Source organism: Sinocyclocheilus grahami, unplaced genomic scaffold (assembly GCF_001515645.1).
Source record: "Sinocyclocheilus grahami isolate Dianchi unplaced genomic scaffold, SAMN03320097.WGS_v1.1 scaffold480.1, whole genome shotgun sequence".
NCBI lineage: Eukaryota > Metazoa > Chordata > Actinopteri > Cypriniformes > Cyprinidae > Sinocyclocheilus > Sinocyclocheilus grahami.
Window position 1 is genome coordinate 27823 of NW_015505659.1, and position 16068 is coordinate 43890.

At 33.6% G+C, this 16068-nt stretch overlaps 1 protein-coding gene across 1 annotated transcript in view; it reads left to right on the plus strand.

The window, feature by feature from the left end:
• The window catches only part of LOC107553746 (elongation factor Tu GTP-binding domain-containing protein 1-like), a 20657-nt gene extending 12381 nt beyond the window's left edge, over positions 1 to 8276 (plus strand). Inside the window, exons 4-6 of the mRNA XM_016236060.1 lie at positions 2412 to 2531; positions 4448 to 4547; positions 7981 to 8276. Of these exons, the coding sequence (XP_016091546.1) occupies positions 2412 to 2531; positions 4448 to 4547; positions 7981 to 7996 (236 nt within the window). The 3' untranslated portion in view covers positions 7997 to 8276. The remainder of the gene's footprint in view (positions 1 to 2411; positions 2532 to 4447; positions 4548 to 7980) is intronic.
• The last annotated feature ends 7792 nt before the right edge of the window (positions 8277 to 16068 follow it).

Below are 16068 nucleotides of genomic sequence, written 5' to 3' on the forward strand. Positions count from 1 at the left end.
CCTCTCCCCCCTCCCCGTCCCGTATTGAACCATAAATAAATCTGGTCACCCTACCTATGAATAATGTAAACTTTTATCAGCAGGTTTCGTAGACGTGCGAGTTCTGGCATCGTTTCTTTCAGGTGGTGTAGTTGGTTATAGACGTTATTTGTAATTTGAGTCACATAATTATTATAAGTAGCCGTTCTTTGTGGTGGGATCAACTTGAAATCTTCCTTGATGCATTGTATGAGTAAAACAAAGCAGAAGGGAATACATTTGTCATATAAAGATTGGTTTAACCTCTTGGTCCTGTGTCTTGGACTGTCCAAAATTCTGAATTTCAGAGTATAAGCTCCCGAAACATACAGCACACAGTCCTCTGCTAATTATACACAACTTCTAGTGACGGTAGCCACACCAGCGCTAGGCATTTGACTGGCGTTGTCCACCTCCTCAGCTGTCAGCCGTGATCTCACCAGCTGTACGGGGAGGAAACGCACAACCGACCATTATTAGACGGCTCCTTCTGCGCCGATGTGATTGACACAGACACACCTCGCAGTTACTGTGGTGACAGGTGCTCAGAGTGACACGGCACCGTGATTAACACTTTTGCTAAAATGTCAGTTATTCCCCTAAACATGTAATTGAGTGATTCTCAAAATACATCGCAAATGTACAATTTTGGCCCACTTGGCAGGTGTTTTATGTTTGTGTGTTGTTTTTTTGTGAATGGAAAGTAGTTGGAACTTTTCACAGTTGGGTGAACCATTATTTTTAAGGCATTACAGGCACAAACCTTTGCTTTTAGTAGTGAGTACTACTTGATATGTAAGATAAACTATTATTTAATGTCAAATTAACCTGGTAGCTAGTTTAACATGTCAGATGCGTATTTTACCCTAGAAATGGTGAATTTTGGTCTGTCTCACCAGAAGTCTTTATCTTCTTGATTATCCAGTAATTTAAATCATACAGCGTCACAATTCTGGCATAATTTTGTCCGTCAAACATTTAACCGTGTTACCAAGGTTATTGTAAATATATATATATATATATATATATATATATATATATATAATGAATCTAATACTTCATTTTATTTAGAAATTTATTAATTTGAAGTATTGTACTGTTCAAAAGTTTGGGATCAGTATGATTTTTATTTTATTTTATTGTAATTAATTTTTTAAAACATTAAAGGGATAGTTCACCCAAAAATTTAAATGCTGTCATTAATTACTCACCCTCATGTCGTTTCAAACCCGTAAGACCTTTGTTCATCTTCGGAACACAAATTAAGATATTTTTGATGGAATCTGAGAGCTGTCTCATCCTGCATAGACAGCAACGCAACTGAAATGTTCTCAAGTCCAGAAACGTAGCAAGGAGATCGGTATATGCATACGCTGTTTACGTTCAGTTGATATTCTCCAAAATGGCGCTACAGGGTGACGCGGAGGAGACGAATTGTTGAATAAAGTCGTAATTCTTTTTTTCTCTTGCACAAAAAAAGTATTCTCGTTGCTTTGTATAATTGCGGTTGCACCACTGATGTCACATGGATTATTTAACAGATCTCCTTGCTACGTTTCTGGACTTGGGAACATTTCAGTAGTGTTGCTGTCTATGGAGGGTCAGATGGCTCCCAGATTCCATCAAAAATATCTTAATTTGTGTTCCGAAGATGAACGAAGGTCTTACGGGTTTCAAACGACATGAGGGTAAGTAATTAATGACAGAATTTTCATTTTTTGGGTGAACTATCCCTTTAATACTTTAATTAATCAAGACAGTAAAGAGACATTAAAAATATTTATAATGTTACCAAAGAGTTTTATTTCAAATAAATGCTTTTGAACTTTCTATTCATCAAAGTATCCTGGGAAAAAAGAAAAAAAGAAAAGAAAAGTTTGCATAAAAAGCAAAGCAGCACAAATGTTATAAAATAAAATGGTTCTCAAATCATCATATTAGAATGATTTCTGAAGGATCATGTGACAATGAAGACTGAAATAATATATTATTATTAATAAATCATAATATTTCAAGGTATTAATGTTTATGTAGTCCTTTTAATAAAGTTCATCCTTGGTGAACATAAAATTATTGTTTTCAAAAACATTAAAACAATCTTACAGATTGACTTTATTTTAAAAATAAAAAACATATAAATACATTAAAAATAATAACAAAAACACAAAGTTTATATTTTTATTTTTTATATTTCTTCAAACTTGGCTCAGCCAATCAGAATCAAGGACTAGGAACTATCAGTTTTATAATATTTTAATTTACATCCTGAGGTTGACAAGCAACGTTTTTTGAAGTAAAGCACTTTTGTTGGCGACCATTTGTTAAAAAAAACATTTCATGGCCCTATTTGTGGAAAGTGCCAGTGGAGTGTGTTTTCTTGAACTGTTACTCAGCAATGGTGTGTGAAAAGCTGCCCAGCCCTGAGATCTCGGCGGAGAGAGTGGAAAAGCTGATGAGTGTAGGAGCGCGCAGGTTCGACTCTCTGCCCGAGCAAACGCAGGAGCTAAAAAAGGGTGAGCTACAGCAGAGAACCTGTAAGCAGAGGATGTGATTCACACAGCGTTTCCTGCTGCCAGACTCCATCTGTGAATACAACGTTTTGAAAACTCACACGTTTTGCACGCATGTGCTTTTTTCTCATGAAAACGGCGCCCTCAGATCTTTTCTAGCACTTTCTGCCCATTGGAAGCTTTCTAGGTCTGCAGCACCTGTCCACTCACTGCTCTATGAACTGTGTTTGGATTCAATAGCTCCACATTTGCCATGTGGCTTTTTTAAAGCTGGAAAAAAATAAAAATATACATACATAAATAAATAAATATATATATATATATATATAATGGTTTAGGATTTACTTAGAAAGATGAAAAATTTATTTTATTGTAAAACAGTAATATTTCACAACTTTGAAAAATAATATTTTACAATTTATAATGGGAGCCTATTGTTATGTTCTTCTTCTTCTTTGAAGGCAGTATTTCACCAAGAAATTAAAAAGCGGTATGACCAAAGACATTTTAAGATTCACAGTATACCACATTATTTTTCCTTTGCATGTCTGGACATTTATATAGGTTTATAGTACAAGTTTTATATAAAAAAATGATAATGCCAAATACAGATTTACTATAAAAAATTTTGGTAATCAAATTAATTTATAAAACTAACGATTTAGTTAGTATTATAAAATGCAATTAAATCAACATTTCATTTTTTGTTGTTGTTGGCAAAGTGCTTCAGGTTGTGATACTCCTTAAAAAAATAATGTTTTAATAAATTGTATTATTATTATTTCTTTAAGTACATGTATTTCTGTTGTTATTATTCAAGTTAGATCAAACTTTTTTTTCATATTTATTTTAATATTTTGCCAGGTTATAGTGCATACCTATGCGTTTCCGTGTTTTTAATAAATTATTATTATTATTATTATTATTATTGTAAAAAGTACATTCTACTGTACAACATTTGTTATAATTTCTTCACCAAACTTTTATTTATTAGATTTATTCATCAAATATTGCTAAATTGACTTCCTGTTTTATACAGTAAATTCCATTTTTGACTGGATTTTGTGATTTTGTTTGCATTTTCTGCATTGCAGAAATCACAGGGCCCTGCTTGGCATTTGCCATGTTGAAGAGTAAGTTGTGTGGGTTATTAACTGTAAAAGTTATAACCATTAGTAAGAAGGGTACGCAGTTAATAATGTTTCCTCTCATTACAGTCTATACAGTGCTCTTCAGCTACACGATATTTGAAAAATACATATCGTATGAGAAATTGAAGTTTCTGCTCTAAATATTGTAGATATGCCGTGAAGAGCATGTTATTCTCAAGTTCTTCAGAAAACCATCTTTGTGTTTCTCCTTCAAAGGCCCCAGAAATCAGTATGCTGTTCTGAAGAACCCTTAATAAAACATCAAGAAGGTTTTTTAATCTACAGAGGACCATATAGCTGCTCAAGAACCCTGTAGAGCCAAAAGTGGGTTCTTGATACGCAGGTTCTTTGTGCAGTCTAAAGTTCATTGAAGAACCTGTAGTTGATTAAACACCGTTTGCAGCCGTCTGTGGTAAAAGTTGCTAGGGGGCTTTTGTTTCTCCAGCTTTCACACAGTTCCGACCAGAGTTTGTGTAATAGCAGGATGATTTTAATTTCGTGTGGCCTCAGGCTGAGGTTTCTTTGAGCTCGTGCATTAAAAAGTCAAGCGCTCCTCAATTCTGGCTTAGGGTTTGTAATATCATGCTTTAAAGTCGTTTCTGATGGCGCTTAGGTGTGAAATTTGCTTGATTTCGTATTCATATGAAAAGACCACACCGTGTCCCATCCGTATTGTGTTCAAAGTCCGAATTGTACAATTACACTGGTGTTGCTGGCATTAAATAAGACTTCTTTAATCTGTTTGCTCTGTGTGTTTGTCCCCTGCAGCATTTCTAGATTGTTCGGCTGATGAGACGGCGCCGGTAATCGTCTTTGTGTCAAAGATGTTTGCTGTGGACTCCAAAGCTCTGCCACAGAACAAACAGAGGTATTGAACTTGCAGATGTGTGTCTTCATGTCTTATTTTAAGCAAATGTCTGTTTCCTATGTTGCGTGCTGTTTATTTTCAGATCAAAATTAGTTATAGAGTAATAGAAACATGGCCTGATTTGATACAGGGTTATTATAGTTAACCATTTCTATTCCATCTACTTGTTTTCTTTATATTTATTATAAAAAATAACCCTCTAACACTTGAGTTCTCTATATGTTTTCTGTTCTGTTCTGTTTACTTGTTTTCTTTTTATTTATTATATATATATATAAAATAAAACCTTGCTATTTATACCCTAAGCGGGACTTGTCACAGCACTTACATATCATTGCTCTGTTGTTGGTTTGATTGCTTCTGTTGTCGCTTTGGATAAAAGCATCTGCTAAATGATTAAATGTAAATGTAAATTATAGTTAACTAAAACTGAATCTAAAACTAAAATCAAAACCGTAAAAAAAAACATTTTCGTTACTTGAAATTTAATAAATGTTAACTGACTTATAATATTTAAAAAAGCTTCATTTCAGTTAGTTGTCAAGGCAAAATTTCCCATTTTAATTAAAAACTAAAACTGAAATACGAAAAAAAAGCTATATATAAGTTTATATATATATATATAAACTACTAGAAATTACAAAAACAACTAAATTACTAAAACTAAAATTAAAATGAAAACAAAAGCCATTCAAAATATTAATAAAAACTATAATAGTGTCTCAGTGATACTTAAATAACACTCTTTTATTATTATTATTATTATTATTATTATTATTATCATTATTATTATTTTTTTTATGCAATATATACAATTCTCCAACTTTCTCAAACTGGGGTTTATAAGGCAACGGCAGAGGGTTCGTTAAATAATAAAAACGTAAAATTTATTACAAAATAATTTAAAATAAAAAATACTAAAAAGACTTACTAAAAAGATATTAAATAAGTATTTTATTTGTTACCGTGCATGCCGTTTCACCATTAACGTGAATGTGTTGTTCATTATTGTATTAATATCTTAAAATCTCAAAAGGCAACTTTGATTAAATATTTTAGGTTAAAGGTGTTCAGCTGGCAAAACATTTTGCAATCCCTGCCCTACAGAAACAGGACATCATGGTGAACCACTTATCTCTTCAATGAACTTAAAAACATACAATATGAATGGTAAGAAAGTTTAGTTGGTTTTTTGGTACTAACAATTGTTGGACATATGTTTCGGAGAAAAGAAAATGTTGATTTAATGTATTTCACATTTTATAAAATATAATTCATTTAAAGATGTTTTGTTATTATTTTGAATATACTGTATATTTCTAGCATAGCACTTATGAAAAACTCTATCTTGTAAAACACTATTTACATAACTATTATAAAGTTGTTCAGAAGTTCTTTAACTTTTTGCTATACCAGCTAATGGCATGTGAAAATGTACCAGCCATAAATATATATTACAAAACATAAAAAGGTATCTTTATTAATACTAAGCCTGACGAATTCAAATTTCTAATACTTTGCAAACATAGTCTGCCGTTTAAGCTCAAAAATGAGTGCACAGGATCTGTATTCTTTCTAGTTTACATAATTTTTCTTAGAAAAGCTTCCCCCCCCCCCCTTATGACAATAGAATTATTAAGCATTTTATCCTGGATATGTGTGGCACATGCTCTTGAAGGTTGTTTTGTCGTACAGCATCACATACAAAATGAGCCTCTCTTGTCGCATAAATATGAAGACACATTATGATTTTGTTTTTAATTTTTTTGTTTTAGTGGCCTAATGTGAGGAACATTCCACATGGTGTTCTGGAGAAAACAGCCTTTAGGCATGATAGATAAACGTCTGATGGTAAAGCTTCCACTGAGGAAAGAGTCCAGGCAGATGTTTTCTTTTGTAGATGGTTTATAGGACTTTGATTTGAGTCGCTCACATAATTTACATCAGTGAAGATTAGACTGTCATTCCGACTCAAACCATGTGCAACTATGTTGCAATTCCTAAAATGTTTTATTTACTTGCATTTGCCCTTGGTGGGTGTTCATTTTGGATCCTGGCTGTACCACCCTGCAAAGGCAAAGTGCAGTAACTACACACATTGATCAAATCAAATGTCTTAGACTGTGATCTGTCCTGTGATGAATGGATTTGTATTAACAGAGTGTGAAATTAATATCCAGTAAATCAGTCATAAAACCTTAAAGCCATTTTCTCAGCTCGTGTTGGTGTATCGAGTTTTGCAGAGTAGAAAGACGTTTAAAGGAAATATTTCAGTGTTTAAAAATTGATCTAATTGATCCTGATTGATTTCCTTCAGCTATTCAGTAGCAAAAGCTTATTCCAGTACTATGTGTACTACCAGTCAAAAGTTTTGAATAAGTAAGATTATTAAAAGTAAAAAATACTCGAGTAAAGTACATTGCCGTTCAAATGTTTTGGGTCGATAAGATTTAAAAAAAAAAAAAAAGAAAGTTTTTTAAAGTATGTAATGCTCACCAAGGCTGCATTTATTTGATAAAAAATACAGTAAAAACACAAGTATTGTGAAATATTATTATAGTTTAAAATAACAGTTTTCTTTTTTAATATATTTTGAAATGTAATTTATTCCTGTGATGCAAAGCTGAATTTTCAGCATCATTACTCCAGTCTTCAGTGTCACATGGTCCTCCAGAAATTCAAATTCTAATATGCTGATTTGCTGCTTAATTATTACCAATTATTATTGGTGCCCAATTATTAATAATGGTTCTTATTATCATCAATGTTGAAAACCATTTTTGGTGGTTAATATTTTTGTTCAAATAAACAAATTGGGGAAAAACATTTTAACAATGTTTTACTATTAAATGTATTAATCTTTTTCGATTAAATAAACACAGCCTTGGGGAGCAGAAGAGACTTCTTTCAAAAATGTTTAAAAAAAAATCGTAATTATTTCCAAACTTTTGACCGGTGTTATAAGCAGAGTTCTGATTTAAAAAAAAAAACACAGCATTCAATGGGTATTAAAATACTAGTATTTTTTCCTGTGGGATCTTATTCATTTCCCATTAGGATTCTTTTAAATTTGGTTCCAAATGATAAGAGAGATTCCAGAAGGAGTCCTGTGTACATTCCTTCAGGCTTTTGTGTAGGATGAGAGCTCTAAGATCCTGAATAATAGATCTGTGTGTGTATGTTTGAGTAAGTTTGCTATAGCCCTTGGGTTCTACAAACTTAATGGGCCTTGGCCAAACAGTGATGTAGCAGTTGATCGATACGGCACCGAGCTCGCTCTGTGTGTGTGTGTGTGTGTGTGTGAGCGCAAGTTTGTGCTGCTGTTTTTCCTTTGTTGCTGGACTATGAGAATTGATATCCTACGGTAAAGTTGCTGGCTTAGATCCTGTCCCTGTTGATGTGTCTGGACTCAACTGAAATAAATGTTTTTCAGCTTTCACCTTAAGTAAGGTGACGTTGTGTCAGAGCTGAGGAACAATGCCCGTCACAGATCTGAGAGCAGACGCTGGATGGCGCTCTCAGCCGCGTCAGACTCCTCACATGACATCTGAGGACATGAGCTGCTCAGACAGGAACAAAAGCACACGGCCCCTTTTGGACTGACCTCGGATCAGACGTTTTCCATTATTCATCGGATCGGGTGGAACTGTAAAATTAAATTAGATGGTGTTGCAGATTATTCAGTCAAGTGGATCTTCGTGTCTTTTTAAACATTCCACCCACTCACAAAATCTTGCACTTACATACGTGAGTCTGTCCGGTGTTTTCAGCCCTTTTGTTCTCACATTTTGTCTTTCTTCTCACCTTCTCCAGTAGGTGACAGCCTAGAGTAGAGGTGGGCGGTATGACTAAAACTAAAGTATGATTAATGTTAAATCACTAGAATGGTAAATATATCATTATTTTTTAGTTAAGAATGCAAAGAAAAATGGTTTATATTTGGGGAAAAAAAGTAGCAGTGAGAATTTTTGGATGATATAATTATTCTTTATATACAGTATATATATATATGGAGAGAGAGAGAGATTTGTAGTTCTTATATTTATACTTATATTTATATTCATTATATATATAATGACTTTGTCATAATGACTTTTAATCTCATAAGTATTAGTATGATTATATAGTAAAGTTTCGGTAAATTTGGATTTTATGTAATTAAATTATGGATTTTTTAGCTCACATCTCTTATTTTCAATTTCAAATTTTTGTCATAATTATGACTATGAATTATGTTGTAAAATGCTGTAGAAGTCAAATGTTTACTTTTTGTATGATAATTGTGACTTTTTGTCAGTTTCTACTTTTTTAATTTTAATTTTAAATATGTATACATTTATACATTTTTAATACTGTATAGTATGTTATGTTACTTTAATATATAACTATGTATCCGGAATTTATAACAGTAATAAACCATACTATACGGTATTAAAAATGTATAGTATTAAACATGTATACATTGTGTTTGCGTGTGCATGGGATATTACGTTTATAATATATTAGCTTAATATAAATATAACAACAGCCTTAAAAAATAAATACAATTTTCATGGTCTTGGCACATCAAACAACAAATCATTCATGCCCACTATATATAGATATGTCCACCGGTTGACACATGTCTTCCGTCACATGATATATATACCATCCTGTCGCCCGGCCTGGAACGATTTTAGGGCCTTTGTTCTCACCCTTTGACCTCACCCTCACTCTTTCATGTCGAGACACTGGACAGTCGACTCTATGGCACGCTGATGTCAAAGCGAATTATCTGAACTTTAATGGGTGGAGAGACAGTTGCACTTTTAATCATTAGAAGCAGATGGCCTGGGCAAACCCGTGCACTTTTGTTTTGATAGAGGGGCCATGGATCGCGTGTAGACGCTTGCAGGCTGCATGTAGTGTTTCTTCGGCTGCAAGAGCTCCTGTGTAGCATTAGACTGCAGATAATAAAATCCATGTTTGCGTAGAGCAGGAAGAGACGTGACTGTCAGAACTCACACGCAAGAAACACTGTTGTAAAGCCAGTTGCTGTCTTGGCAGTATTGAGATGGGAAACTGTAAGCAGGTTAAACTTTATAAGTCAAGATGAAGTGCTGTTTTCAGTTTGCTTTTGCAATGTGGTGTGTTACATAGCGTAACAGAATATTCAATGGAAAACTTTTCGCTTTTAGGAAATTATTGGATCGTGAAAAATTGGCTTGGCTGAAAAGACAGGTGGTTGGAGATATACTGTATGAATGTGTGTATATTTATATATATATGTATTAGTGTTGTCAAATGATTAATCGCGATTAATTGCATCCCAAAAAGTTTTTGTTTACATAATATATATATGTGTACTGTGTTATGTATATATAAATACACATGCATGTATATATTTCAGAGAAATATGTTATTTTTATGTATTAAATGTATTTATTTATAATATAAATTAAATAAATATAAATATAGTCATGTAAATTCATGTAAATATTTTCAAAATATATACTGTATGTGTGTGTATTTATATATACATAATAAATATACACAGAACACACACATATATTATGCAAACATCATATCGTTTGACAGCACTAATATATATATATATTTGGATTTGGTAGTATTTTTTAATGCTCACTAGGGTTGGGTATCGAAAACCGGTTCCATTTTAGAACCGGTTCCAAATTTCCAAGAACCGGGTACTCGATAAGACGCGTACATTTAGATTCTACTTAACGATTCCTGCATTCACATTTTAATGTGATTTAAAATGATTTAAGTGCAGGAACGGAAAGAACTTGCGCCCTGTTTGCGTGCAGCGAGTACAGAGAACAGAGGTACGGGTTCCCAGTTTGTGTCCATTCTCGAACCGTTCCGTGTATTTCCACTGTAGAAAAGATTGTTCCAGGCCGAAACTGACTTCTTTCATATTTGTCAACCAATATGCAGAAAACTACGTCAGTATATCATCATAAACACAGCCGTTTTGGTCTTATGTGAACATAAACAGATGAGAAAGAAAACACACATGTACAGTATTTTTAGAGCTGCGTGCGTTCGGTGTTAAAGAGACAGCAGCCTAATAAACGCGCTGCCTGTCATTAATGTTAATCAAAGAACAAAAGAAAATCAGTCACTGATCTTGACTGAATATATTTAATAACTTTAATTGATTAATCTATATTTTATTTATGAAAAGAAAACTATGCAGTGTTTTTAAACTTTTAATTACAGTTTCTGTACCTGAACTTTTGTTCAGTTGTATTTATTTATGATATTGCTAATTGATTTGTTTGTTCCTATCTTATTACTGACTGTTTACTTGTCTTTAACACTTTAATATTTTGAATTTATATTAATCTAGTTGTTTTTGTTGTGGTATTTTTTTAAAGCATAGGCAAAATTCCTCTTGCAGTGTTCTGTGGGCTGCTGATTTTTGCTCGTGTTATTCAGCTGCAACAGAATGCTTTGTAAAAACACAGAATAAATGTTTGACATCTAAATGTTTGACTTAATTTTTTTATATTGGATTTTTTTATCTTATTGGAATTGAAACTAGGAATCGATAAGAATTGGAATAGAAATCGATAAAATTCAAACGATACCCAACCCTAATGCTCACCAAGACTGCATATATTTGATGAAAAATACAATAAAACAAGAATATTGTAGACTTTAATCTTCACGGTAACTTTTGATCAGTTTAATGCATCCCTACTGTAAAAAATATTCTTACTGGCGCCAAATGTATGCATTCCCTTATTTGACAGGATAGTGGAGATGTGACAGGAAAGTACAGGGAGAGACGGGATTAATGTACAGAAATGAATAAATCCAAGGATCAAACGTAGTAAATTGATAAATCAGTATTTGCTTAAACAGAGTCAGTTTGGATTCTTTGCTTACTTTAAATGAGTCATGAGTCATGGGAGCAGGGTTTACTTGGTCTTTTTAAATTAAAAGAAGATCTGACTTCTGTCCATATTCTCCAGTGCATTGAACTCTACTGAGCGAAGCTTCAAGTTAGTGTTAATGCTGACTATGTTGTACGCAGGTCAAGTGTGGTAACACCATGCTCAAAGATCAGAGTATTTCAACTTTGACCCCGTCTGACTCTGACCTCTCGAAGTGAAAATCCGGTGTGAAAATCAAAGCAGAATCGAAGAGAAACTGTATAAATTTGTACTGTGACAAATCTATATCATGACATTCAGATCATAATCACAATTCACAAGTTGAACATTTTTATCTCAGTTTCGTCACTTTCAACTTTTGTCATAATTATAACTTTTTAATCTTGCAATTTGACATGTTATTCAAAAATTTTGTATCATGATTTTTTATGCCTTAATTATATTATAATTTTGACTTTTTAATCTCATATCTGCTTTTTGTCTTAATTTCAACTAATAATGGACTTTTTATGACTTTTTATTCTAAAATGTTTACTTTGTGTCATAATTTTGACTTTGCCATAATGACTTTTAATCTCATAAGTATTAGTATGATCATATCTGATCAAGGGGGAAGTCGTGGCCTAATGGTTAGAGAGTCGGACTCATAACCCAAAAGGTTGTGGGTTCGAGTCTCGTACCGGCAGGGATTGCAGGTGGGGGGAGTGAATGTACAGCGCTCTCTTCCACCTTCAATACCACGACTGAGGTGCCCTTGAGCAAGGCACCGAACCCCCAACTGCTCCCCGGGCACCGCAGCATAAATGGCTGCCCACTGCTCCGGGTGTGTGTTCACGGTTTGTGTGTGTTCACTGCTGTGTGTGTGTGCACTTTGGATGGGTAAATGCAGAGCACTAATTCCGAGTATGGGTCACCATACTTGGCCACATGTCACTTCACTTTTTTTTTTTTATATAGTATAGTTTTGGTACATTTGGATTTTATGTGATAATTATGGATTTTTATCTCACATCTTTGACTTTTAAATTTTTTTATCTCATAATTGTGATATTTTTTCAATTTCAAATTTGTGTCATAATTATGATTATGAATTATGTTGTAAAATGCTGTAAAAGTAAAATGTTTACTTTTTGTATGATAATTGTGACTTTTTGTCAGTTTCTACTTTTTTATTTTTTCTGAATTTTTATCTCATAATATCTACTTTTATGGCACAAGTACAACTTTTGTTATTATTATTAATATGCCCTTTAATCAAAGATGTTTACTTTTTATGTCATAATTGTGAATTTTTTCCCCGCATATTTTCTACTTTTTATCTCATTAATTTTTGGTCCTAATTTAGAATTTTTATGTCATAATTATGACTTTTTCCCCGCATATTTTCTACTTATTATCTCATGAATATTTGGTCCTAATTTAGACTTTTTATGTTATGATGACTTTTTTCTCATATTTTTTACTTTTTATCTCATGATTTTTTTTGTCCTAGTTGAGACTTTTTATGTCATTATCATAACTTTTTATGTCATTATTTGGCCCACTCTGATGAACGACAGTGTGTTATGAACTATGCTGTTAGGGCTGGGTAAAAAATATCGATATCTCGATATTAATCGATTCTCATTTTTACGGAACAATATCGATTCTTAAATCCCAAGAATCGATTAGTCTAGTCTGTTTTCAGATAATGGACGGAATATTGAAGGGCACCTCCCATCCAATAAATCGTAATAAGCAATGTGCTTTGGTACTTTTAATATGAAACAAAGTCTCAGATTTCAAATTCTGTCCATTGTATTGCAGTATTTAAATAATAAATGCCGTTTTGGCGCTGTTTAATGTGGAGTGACAGATCGCTGTAGCGCCTCAGTCCAACAGATGCGGCAGCGCGAGGCGCACGTGAACTAATCATCTCCACATTAATACCAGCTTCAGCACAAAATAAACATGACTAAACATCCGAAGGTAAGTTAAAAGAAAGAGTACAACTTTACAATCCATATCCTGTCTCATGCAATCGCTCAATCAGTGTTTCAATCTCTTCAGTCTTGTAAACAATCTCACGTAATGTCACATTTACCTCAGAAAAAACATATTCGGTGACCATAAACTTATTAGGCAGAAAAATAATCTGTGTAGAGGGGCAATTTGCTAAATATATGCACCATATAACATATTCATTATACATTTTACGAGTTCTTCAATGTTTAATGTTTGAATAAATTCATCAAGTTTTTGACAGCCATCATTGTTTATATAAAAAACCCCGAATTGAAGTAGAAATATTATTATGTAATTGTAACTTTATTATTTAAAAAACTTAATTAAGTGTAATTTTAACAAATCAGTCAATTTTAACCTTCAATATTATAGTAATGTATTACCAACTGACTCTCATGCATATTTTACAGCATTAGTTGAGAGATTTTTTTTTCTTTGAAAATTTGGCATGTACTGTACATGACATGTATCCAAATTAATCAATATTGAATCGAATCAAATCGAATTGGGAATCTAATTGAATCGAAAGCTTGTGAATGAGAATCAAATCGAATCATGAAATTTGTGTCAAAACCCAGCCCTATATGCTGTTATGCAGAAGTCAGTGAATCCTTATAGGGGTCATTTATATATACAGGAGACTTAAAGGTACAATAGCTAGAATTAGGTGATGGCCATGTAAAACTAAATCATGATTTATTTTTTAAGAAATCTTGATTGAAAGTTAATTCTTGAAGAGTGTAAAATATGTTTCCTTTAACTTTGGAACATACTTGCGAACAACACCCGTGCATGTGTGCCAAAACGACTTCTCTTCCCAGCACCATCAAAACACCTTTTCCGCTGACTGAAAGAGAACAGTTTGAGCTGGATTTAGCAGCACGGTGATTTTCAAACGCCAATTTCCCTCGCCACTTTTGATGCTTAAATACCTTCTACTCCGTGTGTTTCGAACAACATCTAGCTTGATGGAGATCAACTCCATTTCCTTCGGCTCTGCTAGAGCCATCGAGGGATGAGTGTGATTTGTGAACGGAAAAAGAGTTGGGCCGTGGTAACGTACTCCTGCTTGTTCAGTCTAACATCATACTGTTTCCTTCAATCAAGAATGCTGCAGTTAATATGCCACTGTATTTCGGCCTTGACCGCCAGCTCCCTGCTTCTCCTCCCTGGGCGGCTCCCAGTGGCTCTTTACTGTGTTTGTGAGTCTTTTTATCTTCATTGTTTGCTTGTGTTCCCTCGCTGTTATACTCAGTCACCCTCTCACCCCCCTTTTCTCCAGATAGACACTCTCTTGCTGTCTTTGTTTCTTTTTTCCCATTCTCTCTCTCTCTCTCTCTCTCTCTCTCTCTGTCTGATGTTTTTATTGAGCTTAAAGCAGTCAGCGTCAGGGTATCCAGGCATAAAGTTTCTCCCTGACCTGAGATGATCTTTTTTCTGTCTCATGTCTGTGGAGTCTTTGTCCTTCACACACAAACACATGGGTGTTTCTTCAGCTACATACATTTTTGTGTTCCCTTTGTTACCTTAAATCTACACAGTCTATATATATATATATATATATATATATATACACAACTATATACACAAAGATAGATAGATGGATAGATAGATAGATAGATAGATAGATAGATAGATAGATAGATAGATAGATTTAAGGTAATCTAATTGAATGAACTGAATTTCAATGTGATTATTGTATATCAATACTTGCTCTGCTCTTAAATGAAGATAATATATTGCTGTTTATTTCCGTTTCACTCTGTATCCATTCACAATTTATGACTAATTTTCATTTATGTCAGAGAAGAGCACATATTTCTTGAGATTAATATTAGAAAATAAATCGAATTATAATGTATGGGGTGCGGCGAGGCCTGAAGGATTACATTATCTTCTGTGAGTACAGCTTTTAGCTTGTAAATGAGCTTTCCTTTCATCTTTTCTTTCAAAACATTGTATCTAAACGTGATCGTCCATAAGCACATTAGCCTGACAGCATCAAATGCATGTAGCCGCTCCCACATCAGATGACCTTTGACCCTTTGGAGTGAGCTGATAAAACTAAGAGAAGGCGTGATTGCAAACACAAAGAGGCTGAGAAAATGGACACAAAGTGTTCATTTAGACCACAATGCATCTCGGATTTCAGCCTGTAAAGTTGCGACGGCAGCAGCTGCTAGCGTTATACCCTGACCCACATTTCAAAGGCACCGTTCCAGCCTTTACATATCAAAACAGTGTTATTTAAGCAAACCCAGTTATCCTGTGCTGGAGGGAGACTTTGGCAAAAGCAGCAGAGCTACTTGTAGTTCATTTGATCCTTCGTCTTGATTTGATAGAGGCTTCTGTTGAGTGAGTTTTGGGAATCTTCGCGCTCATACGAAACATGCCAGGAGGAAACTGTGTGCTTGCTCTGTTTGCATGAGAGAATATTATGTTTTAATAATAATAATTTTTTTATGTCTTTGTTTGTAATGAAGTGTTTATTTAAAATCCCTTGGGGATACCTGTTAGACTGACTTGTGGCCTAAATACAATTTCTACATGTCAATGTTTCCAGAATTTGATGCTGCTAAAAAGAACATTATTTTGTGTATTTGGTGTAATGAAAT